The 19,374-nt window shown below is 38.1% G+C and overlaps 2 protein-coding genes across 4 annotated transcripts; one reads left to right on the top strand and one right to left on the bottom strand.

Moving 5' to 3' along the window:
• Window positions 1–886: 886 nt before the first annotated feature.
• Window positions 887–6,739, bottom strand: LOC129377414 (vacuolar protein sorting-associated protein 29). 2 transcript variants are annotated; one of them, XM_055057331.1, is made up of 4 exons: window positions 6,638–6,739; window positions 3,255–3,446; window positions 1,891–2,126; window positions 887–1,385 (listed from the first exon to the last, which is right to left on the bottom strand). In XM_055057331.1, the coding sequence occupies exons 1-4, from the start codon at window positions 6,638–6,640 to the stop codon at window positions 1,268–1,270; spliced, it is 549 nt and encodes a 182-aa protein (XP_054913306.1). In that variant the 5' UTR covers window positions 6,641–6,739; the 3' UTR covers window positions 887–1,267. The 2 variants fall into 2 exon arrangements, with proteins under 2 accessions (XP_054913306.1, XP_054913304.1); XM_055057329.1 differs by lacking the exon at window positions 6,638–6,739 and adding an exon at window positions 5,065–6,631.
• Window positions 6,740–9,377: 2,638 nt separating this feature from the next.
• On the top strand, window positions 9,378–18,333 carry eif5 (eukaryotic translation initiation factor 5). Of its 2 annotated transcripts, none has more exons than XM_055057314.1 (12): window positions 9,378–9,480; window positions 10,032–10,240; window positions 12,365–12,644; window positions 12,738–12,819; window positions 13,513–13,685; window positions 13,853–13,964; window positions 14,073–14,203; window positions 14,983–15,144; window positions 15,415–15,576; window positions 16,556–16,720; window positions 16,887–17,030; window positions 17,881–18,333. In XM_055057314.1, the coding sequence occupies exons 3-12, from the start codon at window positions 12,573–12,575 to the stop codon at window positions 17,977–17,979; spliced, it is 1,302 nt and encodes a 433-aa protein (XP_054913289.1). In that variant the 5' UTR covers window positions 9,378–9,480; window positions 10,032–10,240; window positions 12,365–12,572; the 3' UTR covers window positions 17,980–18,333. The 2 variants fall into 2 exon arrangements, with proteins under 2 accessions (XP_054913289.1, XP_054913290.1); XM_055057315.1 differs by lacking the exon at window positions 9,378–9,480 and adding an exon at window positions 9,520–9,733.
• Window positions 18,334–19,374: the final 1,041 nt, after the last annotated feature.

Raw genomic sequence — 19,374 nt, 5'->3', positions numbered from 1 at the left:
TTGTATAAGTATCACAATGTATTGTAAAATATAAGTACAGTAGATATCGCATAACACATAATATATCTTACATGGTATACGTAACTGTCTTTTGAGACAACGTAGAAAAGTCACAATTTACAAAACCTCTATTACAGTTGCAGCAAAGCCTGTCACAACAAGCATTAATTGCATTAATAAAATAAAATAAGCTCAATTACCATTCATATGATTAATATTTTTGAAGGCCAATTTAATTTACAGATTTCACAATCCATTGTGTTTATAGTTTTGGTTGTGCGTGGTTTCTGTGCTATTTTATTTATTGTTTTTTGGTTTATGTGTTTTATTTTGGAGTGTTGTGTACTTAGTTTATTAGTCTTTGATGGAACTAACTTGTACTTTATGCACTTATTATGTTACTTGAAAATAGCCTCAAAATAATATTTTCTGTAACAATTCACCATCTAAAATTTGTCATTGTGAGGCCTTGTGTATGAACATGGCATGAAAGTAAATTAGTTTTGTCTTCTTCCCACTACTTTTATTGCTAAATGTGCTTGTTTTTGTATAAATAGTGTCACATAAAAATGAACAGGATGACTTAAGAGAAGTTTTTGTCCATCCTAAAATAATAATTATTTATTGCTAGTTTTTTGTGTTTGTTTTTCTTGCTCGGGATAAGACTTGCATTTTATACTTTTTATATGTCTCCAAATAAATCAAGCAATACACTTATGCACCCCTAATATAACATTTAAAAATCTTAACTTGTCAAATTATTCAATCCCAGAAAAGAAAGCTTCAAATAAATCCTTTGAAGTCCAGAAATAATGTTTTTCATTCCAATGATAAACACAAGATTTGACGACAAATTGCAAACAGAAAGCATTGCTTGGGAAACGCATGGAGGGAAATCTCATATTTATTGTGGAAGTGAATGAATAAGGCAGATCACAGAAAGCTAAAGGTGTGTTGAGCACATGGACAGGATTTAATAAGGGTGAAAATAAAAATCACCAAAAAAAGTCACCAAATTCATTTTTCATAGCAAAACATGCAACATTATTGTATCCTCTAATGACAGCTCACTTACAAGTTAATGCAGATGACTTATAAAAAATATAATACACAAGCATTTTAGAGTTAAGTTTATGAACAGTTTTGCTACAGCATTAACACTGTGGTGAACTGAGGGAGCTGCTGCCCCCTGGTGGACAGGAATGAAACATGACGCTGAGCCTCATTAACCTAACTCTTCTGCCGTTCCTCCTCTCCCAAACGTCCTTTAGGACTTCTTATACTCAATTCTCTCCACCTTAACGTCGTCTCCGATCAGCTGATAAACATAAGTCACCACTGTAGACGCTTGGATGTCCATTAGTACAAAGGAGGGGATAATGTTTCTGGAACAAAGAGCACAAAATATGCAATGTGACAAGAGAATAAAGGATTAACAAAGAACTGAAGGAAAAAGAAAACAGGTAAATACAAGGTTTCCTATTGTTTTCCATTCAAAAGTTCCAGACTTTCCAGAATCAAATTTTCCAATATCACAATTTTCTAGATCTAAATATTTAAAGTGGCAGTATTACCGGTATGTGTTTTTCAGGCACAGAGTACAATGTTATAGCACTAAAGTTACCTTCAGTTGTTAAAAATAAAAGTCCCATATATTTTATTATTTTGTAATCTAATGCCTTGAGATTGAGTCTGTCTCTTTAAAGCTCCACTTTCAGGTCCTCTATTAACCCTTTAACAGCGTTTTTTACCAGCATTGCACTGAGAAGCTCCTAATGAGTTTAGCTCAGTTCCACCAGGTTTTTGCTAACTGCTGCTGGCTAGTCTGAAGGAAGGAAGCTGCAGCTCCAAGAGGAACTGCACCTTGAAGGTGGGGCTATGTCCAGCTACCTTTCCAGTGCGTTGTAGGCCCCGGTAGCAGAGCCGGGGTTGATGTAAAACTTGTTTTCGTTCTCGAAAGCCTCGAACTTGTGTGTGTGTCCTGAGATGAGGATGTCGACATCCAGCTGTCTCTGGAGCAGCGCCAGGCTGGCCATGTCGCCCCAAGGGATGACCTGGTGGCCGTGGATGAGGCCGATCTTGAACTGGCCCACTGTCACCACCTTCTGCTCGGGGTAGTTCAGGTTCTGAGAGGAGGGCAGAAGGAGTTTTGGTTTTAGTGAATGCATTAGCTGGAGTGATCTGCTTTAACCAGAGAGAAAACCCTGAATCTAGAGTGAAGAGCTCCTGGTATTTAGTGGATTGGTACACTTCCTGGCAAAAGAATCCCTACCCTTTTTTAGCATTTTGGCTCTTTAACAAAAACTCTCACTATGTTTTATTGTAATGTTGTAAGACAGACTAACACTAAGTGGCATATAATGTCGAGGGGAAAGACTTTTTTTTTTTAATTAATAAAAACATTAGTCTGGTACACCTAAATTAGGATCACCTTATTAGAAAATAGTATTTATTTGTGTGCAATTCAATTTCAGAATAAATTCTGTCTTGCTGTTAAAGCATCAGAGGTTTCAGAGAGAACGTTACATAAAAAAGAAGAGTTTAAATTACCCTGAACTCAATATCCTCAGTGAAACATGGTGATGGCAGTATAATGCTGTGGGGATTCTCTTGTAGTGCAGGGACAGAGAAGTTTGTCAGATTCAAACTATGACAGACGGATTTTGAACCAAGTGCAGTGATCGCTTAGAATTTCCCAGATCCAAATGAAATTGATAACTTCTGGTTTGTCTGAAAAGCTAATGTTTATAGAACCTCTGAGTCCAGTTCGAATAGGATCAAATTTTATGAAAATATTAATAACAATAAAAAGCCAAGCATTTCCTTTTATGGCTTATCAGAAAATCACAATAAGTAGGAATATGTATATATCTTTCGAAGGATGGACTTTAGCCAGGCACAGGGAACCTCTTGACATATTCAGTGGTGAGGACACTTCTACTAATATGCTAATAGCAGAACTAATTTTCCATTTAGCACTTTAGCGTTTCTTTGCTAACTTTGAAAACATTTAGCGCACCACCCTTTCACAAATTACTGTTAGCTTCCACTTCCAATGTTGGTGTAGCACTTTAGTGATAGTAGAACTAATATTGATAAGTGATTGAGGTTAGTGCAACTAATGTTTTAGCTAGCGGTGACCACAGCTGGAAATATTGTTCCTCTTTCTCAACATGCTATTTATTTTTCAGCTTAAAATACTTTTCCACTGAATGGTGTAATGATTACGGTGGATCTTAATAAGGAGTATAGACCTCGTCAAAGTCTCCCCGCACAATGTGGACATCGCCAGCGAGAGTTTTCAGGTAGTCGTAGCTCTCCTTGGTGCAAAGGTTGCCTGTGCAGAGAATGTGCTGGATCTTCCCCGGGACCAGCAGCTTCTTGAACTTGGCTGGCAACGTGTTGCACCGGTGGGGAATGTGCAGGTCACCTAACACCAAAACCAACTAATGTCGCACAAACACACACAAAAACCAGTTAGTCACCCATGAATGAACGAAGGTGTCCGAGGACCGCAAAAGAACATAGTCCAAGGACAGAGCCCTGCAGGGTGCCATAAGTCAAGCTGTAGCAGAAAACAATGGACATAAACGGCACAATAACCCTCCTGTATACCCTCATTAGTTGTCATTAACATTTTTTTTACAATAGAATAATGCAACCATTTTTTTCTTGTACTGAAACACCCAGTAACCTATTAGAGCTGATTAACACCTCACTCAACCCAATCAAATCAGCTATATTTGTAAGTACAATTCTGAACATACAATGTGTCTGAATTCAAACTGGCTTCTGAATGTCACTTCATGAAGTTTTTAAAAAGACAAAAGTTAAAAAAGACAAAAAAGTTAACTGATTACGCACAGCTGGACTTCAGACACTCAGCGACAGACTAGAGAGATGTCTACTGTTACCAAACACAGGAAGTGACACACAAGACATGAGCTACTGCATTACAAAGGGATAGTTCAAGATTTTCTTCTACGTGAGGTTTGGTTAAAAGGTTTAAAAATGTAAATCTTGCCTGCACCAGATAGCTCTTGAGATTTTCATTGAGCATAAATCCATATTTATTTGTTTATATTTATAGGTTTGATCAAAGAGGATATCGACCAATAATTTTTCAATGTCAAAAAAGTACTAAGAACAGAGATGATGCTTCTCGGTGCATAACTACCCAATATGAACATGACAGTCTGAAGCCTCATGAAATATCATGTGCAGAAAAAAATTACAAGTCGTTTTGTTGATGGTGGGACTGCACTTTGACCCTGGCTCCTCTAGCCGCTGCCTTCCAGAACCAATTATCTGGTGAAGACCTCAAGAGAGTTACCTATTACAGGTAAGATTTTAACTGGGCGACACATGAACAATCCTAAAATAGACCTGAATACTAACAAAATCCCTACATCCTACAGTATACAGCTGTATAACTGCTGCAGTGGGTGCAAATTTATCCTCTTAGTTTAGAGCTCAGGTGAGTAAAAAAAAAAAGTGTACTTATTTATGTTGAAAATCTGTTTATTTGGTAAACAGAAAATAAAATCTTGTGTCACAGGGATGAGTCGTACCCTCTAACAGAAAGCTAAAAGGAAAACTTTGGGATGCACCAACAAACTCAATATTCTAGTATCACTATTTTCTAGAGAACAAAACACACACAGTTCTATAGAGGATTTCTCGATAGAACTTAAGTCCAAATTACTCAAATTTGAGTGAAGGTTAACTAAACCTGAGTCCTTGTCCAGCAGAGTGCCTAGAAACAGACCTGAGTCATCTATACTTATATGGCCTTTCAAACACCTTTACCAGGAGTGGCAACTAATTCGTCCACATCTATATATTTGGGATAACAACACAAACCAAGCGTTTGTCAGCATGAGTTTAATTCACAGCAGCTCTTGAAATAACAATGTCTCGTTCTGCTAAAAAGGTAAACAAAAACAAAACGAAACAAAAAAAAAACGGCAGACTTGCGTAAATTTGCAATCCCATTTTCTTGTTAGTGCCAGGCAGAAGGGTGAGCAGAAAGACAAGGATGCAGCATAAAGAGAGCACACTTACCCGGTGACCAGCCTGGTTGGTTGGAGACAGACAGATATAGAGGAGGAGGAGGAGGAGGAAGAGGTGCATGTGTACATGACACAGGATGTGTTCAGAGGTTGGGGTAAGAAAAAAAATACAAATACAAACAGAAAGAATTTGGGACAAATTAAAAAGTGAATGGATTAAGTTGATTAATTAATGAATCATTCAAAAACAAGTAAAGAAAATTACAACAAAAAAAATGGCAAAGTGGTCAAGACATTTGTTAATGGTTAGTGATCATGCTAAGCTGAGAACAATAACACAAGAACCTGAGTGTCAGCCAGTGCAAAATCAGGTGCCAAAGCAAATCTGACCTCTTTACTGTAATTTAGGACAAATAATAATACAGAGACATGTCAACTGATATCCTAAACCCAGAGCCGGCCCAATCCATAAGAGATTTCAGCTGCTAATTAGGGAACTGAAGCCCAAAATGGACAATGTAAAGGTCCAATTTGTAGTTACATTTTACAACTTTTACAAATTGCTTTGAAGATGTATTAATAGACTTTTAATTCTTTTACATGCATAATTGTTATGTGACACATAAATCCTGCAAGAGGTGGTAGTTTTGAATACATCAGCAAATTAAGAAATTACATAATTATCTCTAAGCTTTATCTGAATGTTGTTAAACTCAAAAGACCATTAAAGTGCATGCTGCCGTTTGATGTATTTAGAAAAAGTTGAAGTTTCTTCTTTTAAAATCAAGTCATAAACAAAAACATGTACGTATTTTTATTGATGTACATATTTTCATTGATTCCTACTTACTATGTCATGCGTCACATATTATTATTTATTAATTTTAAAAAAGTCAACGTAATCTGAGCATGCTCTGTAAAATCCACAACACTGAACGCACAATAAGCAGAGCCACAAATCAGGTTTTACTTCCATACAAAACTTGGGCCAGCTTTATATATAGACTGACAACTATATCAACCTGAAAAATGATATTGGGAAAATGAATGAATGAATGAATGAATGAATGAATGGGATGAATAAATAACAACATAATGACAGCAGCTTCCCTAGGAAATATATCCACTTTGCCAGGCTTAAAAATAACTAATAAGCAAAGTGTAGCATGAGATAATATCCAGGAAGCATATTTCATCAGAGCAGGTCAAGAAAATGTTTTACAAGATGAAGCTTTCCTTAGCTGGTTAGCCACCGTGGTGCTAATTTGATCGGTAAGTATACATTTTATTTATTTATTAAAAAAACGTGCTGTCACAACAAAATACTCCAAGAACGAGAATGGCAAACTAAGAAAGAACCGTGCAAAAGAAACTTGTAACAACACAGGTGGGTGAAAATGTCAAGAGTGGCTTTTCTGGGATACTAAAAACTCAAGGCTGTCATGTGATCGTCGATGCATCTTTTGCTCCAGCTAAATAGAAGTCACTCAACAACTAAGCGCTACTACGAGGCCGGGACGCGGCGTTGCTTTCTTTACGTCGATAGCTACTTTGCTTCGAAACCAAGCGTAGTTAAGGCTCGCTGCAGGCAGGAAATGGTTCTCCTTTCGACATTTCAGACTCACCATCTTGTCTGTTGCTGTTTGCTGCTCGTCCAGTTGAGGAAGCGCCTTCGAACGTAACGGAAGCTAATAGGGTAGACGAAACAGGAGCGTCCGGGAAGGAGATGTGTCGGCCATATTGTGGGTGGCATTTCTACGACAGCGCATTGGATCCATTAAACTTTCTGCGACATTTTTAAATTAAATACAGAAATTTTCTATATAAAAAACGTGGAAATGTCAAAACTTTTCTGGAAAAAAATCAGAAATGTACTATTAAAAAACTTGGACATTTTAGAGTAAAAAAAAAAAATCGAAAATTTTCTACTTCAACCTTTATTTCTAGAAACGTCCTTAGATTAATTTGAGTTTTTTTCAACAAAAAAAAAACTTCTTAAACTCAGAAAATTCCAGTTTTTGTCCATAAAATTTCTGCGATCAGTAATCAAAATTTGAGGGTTTTTTCTTGCAAATGTTTGACTTCTCAAACTCAGAAATGTTCACTTTTTCTAGAAACTTTCTGAGATACATCTCAAAAAAACGTTCTGAGGTCTTGGCAGAAATGCTGATGATAACACCGTCTTATTTCGTTCAAATAAAAAAGGGTTTTTAGGACACTATGTGAAGTGTTTAGTTCAAGGAACCCTGAGACATATGAAGTCCCAAATGCTGTTAATCCAATGATACTCTAAATCTTAACAATCGTAATAGATTGTTAAGATTACGACAATCTTTACAAGATGAAGCTTTCCTTAGCTGGTTAGCCACCGTGGTGCTAATTTATACCTTTTATTTATTTTTTAAAAAAACGTGCTGTCGCAACAAAATACTCCAAGAACGAGAATGGCAAACTAAGAAAGAACCGTGCAAAAGAAACGGTTCTTTTGTTTAACTCATAAACTTTTAATGAGTTACTGAGACTCTAGAAGACATATTTCTAATATGCAAATATAAATATCTGATTAAATTATCACCGTTACTGGTTGGAAATAGTGTTTGTACGAACCTGCCACTCATAAAATGACAGTTATGCTGACGTAGCGCCTGCAAAAGTCACAGATATAACCACGTAGAAGTCGCCTTGATCTCAGCCGCCATCTTTGTACGGGGTCCCTCCATGTAGAACCTCAGACAACTGTTAACAAAAACTCTCTATAAGAACAATCACACGTTTTCAAACGATTTTAAGTGGATTAAAAAAAATTATTTTACACACAATGCTAAAAAATGCAGAACAGTAAAATACAAAAGAGTTAATCTAAAAATAATAATGCAGCCAGTTTTTCCAATTTGAAATGAATTATGTAAGTATTGTCTTACATAAATAAAAAAAGTTTTTCTAAGTAATGCAGTCCTCTATATTCTCAAATGTGTGAAAGTATGCATGATAGTTAGTATATTATTTTTATATATATTGCTCCTGTAATTCCTGTATTCTTTGTTTCCTTCACATAGAAACACTCAGTGTGTACCAGTAGATGATTGTTCATCTTAAACCTGGTTGTGGTTTTGTTGGCACATGGTCAGACAGATGCAAAAAGAGCAGATAAGCTAAACTGTACCCGCACTTCAATATAGATGGAAATTTGTTGTTACTGATAGGTGCATTTCAATAATACGAGACAAAAAATGGAGATGTGAAGCCTGACATTCCTTTAAAATGAGAAACACATATTACACTGATTCACAATCATCAAATTTTTTATTTATTTATTTATTTTAAGATTATGGCTTACAGCTGGTAAAAACACAAAATCGGTTTTCTTAGTGTATCTGACTATTACCTTGACCAACAAAAACATAATAACAGAAAAATGTCACACTATGACCATTGCATGGCATGTGCGACCATTGTGAAAACTTGACAAAAGCATCATTGACATCCTCCAAAGGAAAGCAGGCCACAAACTGTCATTGAAAGAGAAGCTGGCTGCTCTCAGGGTCTTAAAGGCATGTTCTTGTCGCCTTGTAGCAACTCATTTATGGAAGTAAAATCTTTATAATATCGCAATATTTCTGGTTTGAATGTGTGTGGTTGTTTTAACAAAACCATTTATCATAAGCACATCAGATTGAATACCCTAACATTACTCCCTCATGTTATTTCATGAGAGAGTAATTACTGTCTGTGACTATTTGACGGATAGAAAGGGACAATCTTGTATTGAACGTTTGAGATTACTTTCATAAGTATTTACCACTTTCTAACCTGCCATGTCTCTTGACATTTAACAATTATGTTTTAGAAATGACTGAAGCAATCCATTTCACCAGCAAAATGTTCCGAGTTTATTTGCTTTTTATTTGATTTTGTGCTAATACCTATAAGTAACACATTCAGCAACGAGTTTATGGAGCTGTCACCGTTTTCGCTCCGTACTGGTTCTGCATCTTTCCTATGTCATCCTTTTCACACTGGTTAGGATCGCAGGGAGGAGCGCTCCCTCAACACAAGATGGCGACGGCACTGACGTATGCTTTGGGTTTCAGGCGACATCTACTTCTACATGTCCATAATCGAAGAAAAAAAAAAAAACGTCATCAAGCTAGACACTGCGTCGTCTTATCCTTTCAAAATAAAACCCATGCAAATAAAAATTGTGCAGTTCAGATTGCTAAAAGCCTCAAGTAACAAATTTATTTATTATATTATCAACGTAGAACATCACTCTCGTTGTTTAGTAATGTTCAAACTGTCAATCTCTTTGGTGCTATCAATAAAGTACTAAATTCACCCGAGTACATATTTGAGCAGACTTTTAATGTTAGACAGCAGAGAGACCGGATGTTGCTAAATTTATTCAACTTTAACGCTTGTCAGAAAAAAAGTCGACACGAAAAGCTGCATTTCGCAGAACATTCGAGAGGTAGGTGATAAATAAGTGTATCGCGGCCCTTTCTACTCGTCGTTTTTATTTTTCTACGGTGGACGTAACACATTAGAAAAACTGAAGTTAGCTACACGGTGTTGTGAACGTTGCGTAATTATAATATTTGAATGGCGTCGACTGCGTTTGGCTAACCATGTTAGCTTTAGCTGCGTGGCGTCAGTTGGCCTTGCGTTTGGGCACGAGGCTTTTTTTCTGTAAACGTCAGCACTGTCAGTGGACATAATTAACGGTAAAACTGTAGTTTTGTTAGCATGTTATTATACACATAATATATATATTTGAGTGTTTAATTGACTATTTGTCATTAAAAACTTGGTTACCAGAACGCACAATCATTAGCCAATCAGGTTACCCGTCTATTTGTCTCCCCTGCTCTGTTAGAGGTAATTAGAACAGCGTTTTAATGAATAATGACAATGACGTGACGACAGTGTTAAAACGAACTGAACACTATGGCCCGTCGCACCTGCTGATGCTAGCATTTCAATCCGCCGTTAATGGCTCCTTTTTTTCCCCCCCACTAAAAGGTTCCCGGACATCGAGGACGTTCCAGAAAGCTCTCCTCTGTCTCTGAACCTGGCACCGACAACCATTTGGACGCCTCAGGGTGTTAAGCTTTGAGAAAACGTTTTAGACACCCTGCTGCCGCAATCGACACACCACCAGCTATCGACCACCGTTCACTGCGGCATTTGGACGATCAGCGTTGTGTTTATGTCTTTGTTTTGCAGAAACGGTAAGTTGTGGGAACCGAATTCCAATGTACATTATGTTTCGTTTTTCTTCTTGGCGACGTGTTACTGAGCTGGTTTTATTCTCGTGTATGCTTTGCCGTTACTCCGCAGTATTTAGCTGCGCTCCCCGTCTTCTCAGCCACTGTTCAAAATGGCTTCTCCCAGTCTTGTCACTCGTGTGCAGTGGCTGTGTGACGCACTCTGCACCAAGCCGCTAGCTGGGCTAGTTTGTTAGCCTCCACCCGAGTAGTCCCGACCCCAACCCTCTCTGGTTTTCCAAAAAGGATTTTCATGGAAGATCAACCACTTGTCATTCATTTTGTGACATTTACCGTAATAGTGGCTTTATCAGGTTATAAGCAGGTGTGATTTGTACGGATTCCATCAGAAAGATCACAGCTGATGGGCCTCATGTTTGTGACCTATTAATGTCAAAAAGCCAGAGGCCCCCCAGCATAAGACAAAAGGCTTATACAAATCCATTATTGTGGCCACAAAGAGGGGTTTAAGCTGAGTGCCAAGAGGCTTGGTTTCCTTTTTTGTTTAAAATCCATGCTGGCTGTCTGGAATGCAAAATTATTATTTTCATATTCAATGCACAAACAATGCTGATTTGATCATTTATTATAAAAAAAATCTGGGTAAATTTCTGAATAGATTGGCTATAAGCTAAACATTTTGTAAGGAGCTCTTTTGTACTAAAAACTATTCAGCATCCAATTTCTCTTCATTTTTTTAATCAATTTTTTTGTTGCTTTTGTTACCTTTTAAAGAGATTGTTTTGTATATTTGTAGTGAATTTCTGAATGGACTCTATCTCTGCATTAGACAAATATCTTATTGCAGTGAATCTGCAGAAAACAGTAAATCCTCAGAACAGGGGGATGTTAACGGCTAATCAGAAGGATTTATCAGTTTTAGCTTGGTTGATCTGTTTTTTAACTCTTGTATCCATTGGATTGAGTGATAGCAGATATGAATGGTCTGTAGTTTTATAATGGAATGTGAAGGTTACTTGTTTTCTAACTGTACCTATATTATGTGTAAAAATGATGTTGCTTGAGGCTGTATCACTGCTTTGACAGCTGTGTCTCGTCAGCCTCTGAGGATTGGGTGAAACTGTTGAAGAGCTGGAATTATTCAGCTCTTCAACTTCTGCTAATGGGATGATAGCACAGTGACATGGATTTTCTTCTGATTCAAATAACTGACAAACTCAACCGTGTTCTCAAAAGATTGTAAAAGGCCAGTGATCTGTAGCTCAGTTTAAAAATACTCCAATAATCCCAAACTGAACTAAAAGCTTCAGCTGTAAAGCTGCTTGAGGCTCTTCAGGACCCTCCACTCAACAGGTATCATTAATTAAAAATGATAAATGACTGAACAATTTTCAAGTAAACATACAAATTCTCATTTTATTCATTTATTCAAGTCAATATCTGCACATAATTTTCACAATAGTGTGACACAAATGGTGCATTGGATTATTTAAAAAAAAAAACAACCTTTTCTCGTCATTAGGTTGCTAACTACATACCTTTTCAATAAATATGAAAGTTGAGATTTTTCTTTAAACAAAATTACTGAAAAATTACGATTCTTTTAATGAATCCATAAAATGTTGTGTTTTCCTAAAACTTGATTTATTTTTTTATAGTCTACGTCAATAGGTATAAGTTTCTCTTTGCATTGTGACAGCTGCATCCTCTAATCTAGATGCTCAATACCTGCAGGTAGTTATTAATCTCCTGGATATGAACATCTTAAGTTTGAGATGTTTCCCATTGTTTAAGCAGACAAGCTCTAAGTCTTCCTCTGCTGTAAGAATTTTGTCACTTCACTACAAACTCACTACATTACCACATCCATCTAATGGTAAGGCAGCCATTACTGATGAGAAAAAACATCCAATCTACCAATTTATGTCTGCCTGGTCTAAATGGTAGTAATACAGATAAAGGCTATTCAGACACTCTCCATGTTACACAACACACAGACTTAGTAGAAACCAGCCTTTTCCTAAGCTGCTTCTTCCTCAGTGCTGTTCATCCAGAGAGGTTAGCAAGAGCAGGGGAGCGCTCGTCTTTGTTTCTGAAATATTTATGGCTGTCCCTCTCCTCTTTCAGAGCTGTTGCGCAGCCGTTGGAACCTGTGTGGTGGAAACCTAGCCTTCAAGCAAGGAGCTTGCGGCCACAGCGGCACGACGTTTTTCATGTCAGAGACCGAGCACGCTTGCAGTCGTTTATGTCATCCCCTCTTTTCCAGACAGAAGATCCCGAAAAATCCCCAACCAAGATCCTTTTATCTTACTGATAGTGCTAACATCCAGCCAAAATGTCTGTCAACGTCAACCGCAGCGTGTCAGACCAGTTCTATCGCTACAAAATGCCCCGTCTGATTGCCAAGGTAACCCCGGCAGGTTGAAGTTTGTCCCAGCCATTTAAAAAAAGATCAAATCTGTTGCGCTGGGATTTATGGTCTTTTCTGTTTTCTATTCAGGTTGAAGGCAAAGGGAATGGAATCAAGACGGTCATTGTCAACATGGTTGATGTTGCAAAGGCTTTGAACAGGCCTCCAACATGTGAGTAAACTTTACCATTTTACCTCAGCTTATCTGGGGTGAACATTGTAAAACACACAGATAACTAGAGACAGGTGAATGTTATCAAATGCACAGAATAGCAGAAATAATGTGAAATTTGAGGTGGAAATTTTGTGGATATCTTGAACAAAGAGTAATAAGTGATAAAAAACAAATTATACAGCAACTTTCTAATGCACAAATGTACTTTCACATTAACACAGGGTTAACAACAACATTTCAGTCCCGATTGAATCATTTTAGAGACAATGTTGAATCTGAGTTTGTAAAGAACCGCCTCGTTCCATCGTTGTTAAGCTGGAATCTTAAATTCAGTGCAATTTTTTCTCCACTTGCATAAACTATCATGTCATGTTTGTCTACTTTAATAAAGATGTCACCTCTGACATCAGAAAGATGTAATGGGAACATAATGATGATGGCACAGAGCGCTGAGGGAAATGTGGGTCAAGCCTGATCAATATTGTCTCAAATAGAATAATAATATTGCAAAATGCATTTCTATAATAATGCAACTGTAATAATTATAAAAACACAATGAGATTATAAACGCAGTGGAACCACCGTGAAAACTAAAATTAGAAAATGCTTTACAAAAGACATAGATATCTTAATTGTGGTATTTTTATAATTAGAGTAGTTCTAACTGGTGGCCTCATCTCTTCTCTGCAGACCCGACCAAGTTTTTCGGTTGTGAACTCGGTGCTCAGACCCAGTTTGATACCAAAAACGATCGTTACATCGTCAACGGATCCCACGAGGCGAACAAGTTGCAGGATATGCTCGATGGGTTCATCAGAAAATTTGTGCTGTGTCCCGAGTGCGACAACCCTGAAACTGACCTGGTAAATAATCTTCTGCTTCCTTAAAGATATTTAACCAAGCCGTCCAATGGGAAACAGAACTCTTCATGAATTGTTTTGAAGAAAAAATTGAGAAGTTGAGCTTAAAGATCATACTTTCCGTAAAGGGGACAGAATAGTTGTATTATAATTTCTGTCTTCCTCTGCAGCATGTCAATCCTAAGAAACAAACAATCGGCAATTCCTGTAAGGCCTGTGGATACCGCGGCATGCTAGACACCAGACACAAACTCTGCACCTTCATTCTCAAAAACCCACCTGGTAAGAAGTGCGGGGTCAGTCAACCATACAATGAACTTCTTCTCTTAAATTTGTTCATTCATAACACAATTTTTTATTTTTGCTTTGCTTGTTTCCTCCTGTCAACAGAGAGCAATGATGGCGGTTCTGCATCTGTCAAGAAAGAGAAGGAAAAGAAGAACCGCAAGAAGGACAAGGAAAATGGCTCTGGCAGTGGCGAGACTGGAAACCAGGACAACATTGATGCCCCTCAAGCTGTGGTGTGTTTGCTGTCATTCACATGATGGTTCAGTGGAGGAATGATCCCCACACGTAGATGGAGTCAGCAGTCATTGTCAGTCAAGTTACAGGGGCAGTGTTCATGTAAAATTGACTTTTTCAGATTTACATCATGTTATAATGTTATTCCATAATCAAGAACAAACCTGGAGTGCCATGCATCTTTGAAATCCTTTACTCTCCATGGCAACCATTGAGCTGCGCAAAACACCTTGGGGGACCTGGTTCTGCCTCCGAGGACAAAGCTCCTCCTCAGTTGCAGTTTCTAAGTTTCTGCTTCACAGAGCTGCTCTCCCCCCTCAGCTCCTTCAGACTAGCTAGCACCGATTGGCAAACATTATACGAGCTACTTCTCAGCAGCTCAGGTAAAAACGTTCTTAAAGGGTTAGGGTTGACTTACTGAAGGTGCAGGTTCAGAAAGAACAGGATTTTTTTAAAGAGGCAGAGGTCCAGTTTCAAAGCAATAAATTACTGAATCAAATTGAGTTGTTTTTACAGCAACTGAAGGTAACATAGTTACTTGATTGTACTATAAAATGGCAATAAAACTCATAAAACTGCTTCTTTAAAAGTAAAACACAATTGCAGAAATGGTTAATCACGTTAATAAAACAAACCTCCAACTATTGGTACCGAAAATATCTGCTCCAGCCCTGTCGGTTTGGAAACAAAATGCATATTCAGTTTAATCCCACAATCTTTGTTCAAGTTTTATAATTATTTATAGAACCACGTGCTTAATCTTCCTTCCCATTTCCAGGATAGAGACGATGAGGACGAGGACTGGGCAGAGGAGACGACGGAGGAGGCACAGCGGCGCCGAATGGAAGAGATCAGTGACCACGCCAAGAATCTGACCCTGAGCGAGGACCTGGAGAAACCTCTGGAGGAGAGGGTCAACCTCTTTTACAGCTTTGTGAAAGTAAGACAGCCGAGACTGAGTACACTTCGACTGAAGATGCTGTCTGATTGGCTGACGGGGTGGAGTCGGTGTACAACTCCCAGCAGCAACAGAATCAGACAAAAAATAAAACGCAGAAAATTCATCTTTGTTTGTGTCGCTTACAGTACTTTACTAAAGAAAAACCACCCAAACAGTGTCGAGTTGTGCAGCCAAGGGACCAGTTATTAGATTGAACAGAAACAAATCTTTCCCCGCAAGTTGTTCACCTCTTCGTTTGTTCTTAAACAGCAAAAGAAGGAGAGCAGAACCATCGATGGCGCAGATAAAGAGATCCTGGCAGAGGCAGAGCGTCTGGACGTGAAGGCCATGGGTCCACTCATCCTCAGCGAGCTCCTCTTCAACGAGAACATCCGGGACCAGATCAAGAAGTACAAACGCCACTTCCTGAGAGTACGTCTCTGTTAGAACAGTCTGAAATTGATCAACAACTTCGTTTAGAAAGCTCATTTAACAAACAGTAAAAACAGCGAGATTTATTATTGGCCATTTAGTTCCATCTTTTTAAATGAGAGTATTAAAGAACACTTCCATAATAGGAAAATTGTCTGGAAAAAGTATCGTTTTGGACTGAGTGATCTTTAAAGATGGGGAAATGAAAACAGCATCAGCAGTCATTGGTATCCCGGATTAAATTACAAGAATTACTGAAGGACAAAGAAATCCAGTCCACTACTGCTCAGGTTTCATGTTAACACTCCAAACTTTCAGTTACAGGAATAAAAACAAAAACTAATGCGTAAAATAAACAGTGGTGGCCATTAGCTACATTGAACTTTAAGCATTGGCTATGGAAAAACCCACATCTCCCTCCTGTCATCAGGATTATTTTGTACATTAAACTGAGAATGATCACAAGTTCTTCAGGTGATGGAAAACATTGTTACATTAAGTATTTAGAGCAAGACATGTAATCTGAGAATCTCATGACTTAATACTCAATTTCTAAAATATAAAATGAAGACACATTGATAAAATACACAGCTTGAGGCTTCTTGATTTATTGTCTTTTTCACTTATACATAAGCAATTAGTTTTCTTTCTCAATGCAAAAGTCGATGGACTGAGTCAAGATGGCCAGGTTCAGTGACTTTATCTGAAACTCTGGCAATCCTGATGAATTATTGATGCCACATTTTAACATGAATGCATTTCTGTGAGGATCCATGTTTACAGTCAATTATTTTCAATTGTTTGAATGAAACCAGCGCCTTGTGGTCATCAGTGGTATTGCAGTTGAAGGTTCTTCCACGCACACTACTAAGAAAACATAATTTTTTATTTTTTTTTCTTCTCCCTAATGTTCAATAAAACAATTTTTTTCTGCTGGAAGTGAGTGTAACGTATCTGCTGTATGTTATTCATATCCCAGTTCTGTCACAACAACAAGAAAGCCCAGAAGTATCTGCTGGGAGGTTTCGAGTGCGTGGTGAAGCTCCACCAGGTGCAGCTGCTGCCGCGCGTCGCCATCATCCTCAAAGACCTGTATGACGCCGACCTGCTGGAGGAGGACGTCATCTTCGCCTGGGCCGAGAGGGTCAGTGAGCTGGCAGCTACCGTCGGTTCAGTTCTCAGTGTCTCCAAAAACTGAGCAAAGGCTCAAAAGTCTCCCAATTGTCCCACTTTGATGTTAGTAGTTTCACATCTTGGTTTTCTTGTAACCAACGTTTCCCCCGTCTGCTCTCATTTCCTGTTTTCCTCAGGTTTCTAAGAAGTATGTCTCCAAGGAACTTGCCAAAGAGATCCATGCCAAGGCCGCTCCTTTTGTCAAATGGCTGAAGGAGGCAGAGGAAGAGAGCGAGGGCAGCGAAGAGGAGGAGGAGGAGGAAGATGACGAAAACGTCGAGGTACAACTTTTTCTTTCTCGTTTGGACAAAAAGTTCCTGGAAATGCCCTCAAAGCTCCAAACTGGCAGGTGATTCTTTTCAGTGTCAATTTTAAAGTGATAGTTCCTATGCTAATTCATAGACACCTGTTTAGAAAATAAAGTGCATTGATTCATGCAGTTAATAAGAGAATAAAATAAAACACAAAATTGTATTTACTTTAGTCATTTTTTGATCTTTTGTCTTTTGTAAAAAAAGAAAAAAAAATAACAATGTTGTTAAAAAAAAATTAAAGTGAAAGCATCCCACTCTGATCTAGCGATGAACTCAACTCGTTTCATTCCTGATATTTGATTCTATATAGAAAATCAATCCTGAATGAACTTAAAATGTTTCTTTTTGTTGATACGACAAAAGAAAGTAGGTTGACTACCCCTGGTCAAAAATATAGAAATAAACTTTGACAAACTATTGAAATTGTTCAGAAAGAGCAATTATGAATTCTAAATATGGAGTAAGATGGATAATGCAGCACTTTAAATATTAGACTGATACAGACATCCGTTTTCTACCGTTCCCGTTTTAGCCAAAAAATGTTTTAGGTGGTACAAAGATTGATCTGAATCTCAGTGGAAAATATTTCAGAATATGCAACAATCATAAGATCTGAGTATTTAACCCCATATTTAGACATCACCAGCCTTGACATGAAAATAAACTGATTATCCAGTATGTTGTGGAGGAAACGGCAGCACAATGGTTCAGACATCTGGAGGGAATGGATGCAGAAAACAGTTGTTTACAAGCAACCCTTGAACTCTGCGTTATAAATATGCTGCTTACAGGAGTTTTTGTGCTTTTCTTCCCACAGGTGGTGTACTCATCTTCTGCCCGCGAGCTCAAAGTGGAGACCGTGAAACCAGACACACCAGAGAAAGAAGAGGACGATATCGACATCGATGCAATCTGAGAGATTCTGGATGCTGCTGCTGCTGCTTTTCTCTTGTGTTGTGGCTTCAACTCAGCCGGCCCTGTACGACCGATACGGCTCAGCTTTTCCCTTCCTGATTCCCCCCTCACCCCTCCTCTCCTCCTGCCCTCTATATACCCTCCGGCTTTACAGCATGATATAGTATTGTAGCGCTTCACCTGCCACAAAATAACTGTATAATTCTGCTATGAGTTTATTAAATGAAGTTGATTTGTGGGATTTTAATCAAGGGTGTTATGGGATCTTTTTCACTGCACTTTTTCTTTCTTTCCTCTTTTTGTTTTGAGGTCCCTGTATTTTTCCAGTCAATAAAGAATGTTTTGCTATCCATCATGCCTGACTGTTTGTTTTGGTTAAAGTGTTGGAAATTATGAAGACATTTACAATAATGGGGATTCTTTTGTTTTGATGTCGCCTAAAATGTATACATTGTCAGTTATGTGCTAGCTAGAAAGATAAAAAGTTCCAGCTTCTTTTGTGATGGTATTTTTCTCACAGTTCGGACTGGCTTAAACATAAAATTGCAACTCCATGTACCACAGTAAGCTTTAGTCACTGTAGTGGAGCACGAGTTATAATATGGCCATATAATGCAGCTTTTGATGTTGGAAATTTCACTTCCAAAAAAAAGGGAAAGGAAATATTCAAACTAACTGATCAACGTATGTGATGAAGGCATACATCATCGAAAGCTTGTTTTTGGCTGCCTTAGCTCAATACTAGCTGAAACTTAGTTAAATGAACAGAGTAGAAGAGGCCTGTGACTTTAAGAAGTTTGAGGAATCCGTGCATCCCGTCAGTCAAGAGCACGCGATCATCTCTAAATGTTTAATGACTAAATTGAATAATTCAATACATTTATACCTAAAAAAAAATCCAAGACTAAAATATTCATCTAAAGTAATTGACGACCTTGTTATTTTCTGTCTCTGCCTTCCAAACGCCGGAGAGCGAAGAGCAGCGCGGACATTCTTCTTTGTGAAGCGAACAACGCAACCATTTCCTCCTGACTGGTGGCGGTCCTCGCAGCACTTTGTAGTCCGGTGGGACCGGGGTCAGTCGGTTTCCGCCCGTTCAGCTAAACATGCTTGTGAGGCTTTCAAGTCCTGTCGGACACAAAAGTGAATGAAACAAACCTCATAAAAACAGAAGCCACGGTATGTGGGACTTAATGCTCCTTTTTAACAGCATACAACAAAACGGATCAGCTTTCCTTTTGCACCTACATGTGAATAATAACTTAAAGGGGTAGTACAAGGTAAAAAAAAAAATTAAATAAAATATTTAGCTTTATGTCATGTTATTCCGTTGTCAATAACATAACACTCTCAAAACAACTGAGAGTGTTGTTTTGATCCTTTCATGTACGTTTTA

This window comes from Poeciliopsis prolifica, unplaced genomic scaffold (genome assembly GCF_027474105.1).
Source record: "Poeciliopsis prolifica strain line A6 unplaced genomic scaffold, Auburn_PproV2 SCAFFOLD047, whole genome shotgun sequence".
NCBI classification, from domain to species: domain Eukaryota; kingdom Metazoa; phylum Chordata; class Actinopteri; order Cyprinodontiformes; family Poeciliidae; genus Poeciliopsis; species Poeciliopsis prolifica.
This window is presented reverse-complemented; position numbering and strand designations above follow the sequence as displayed.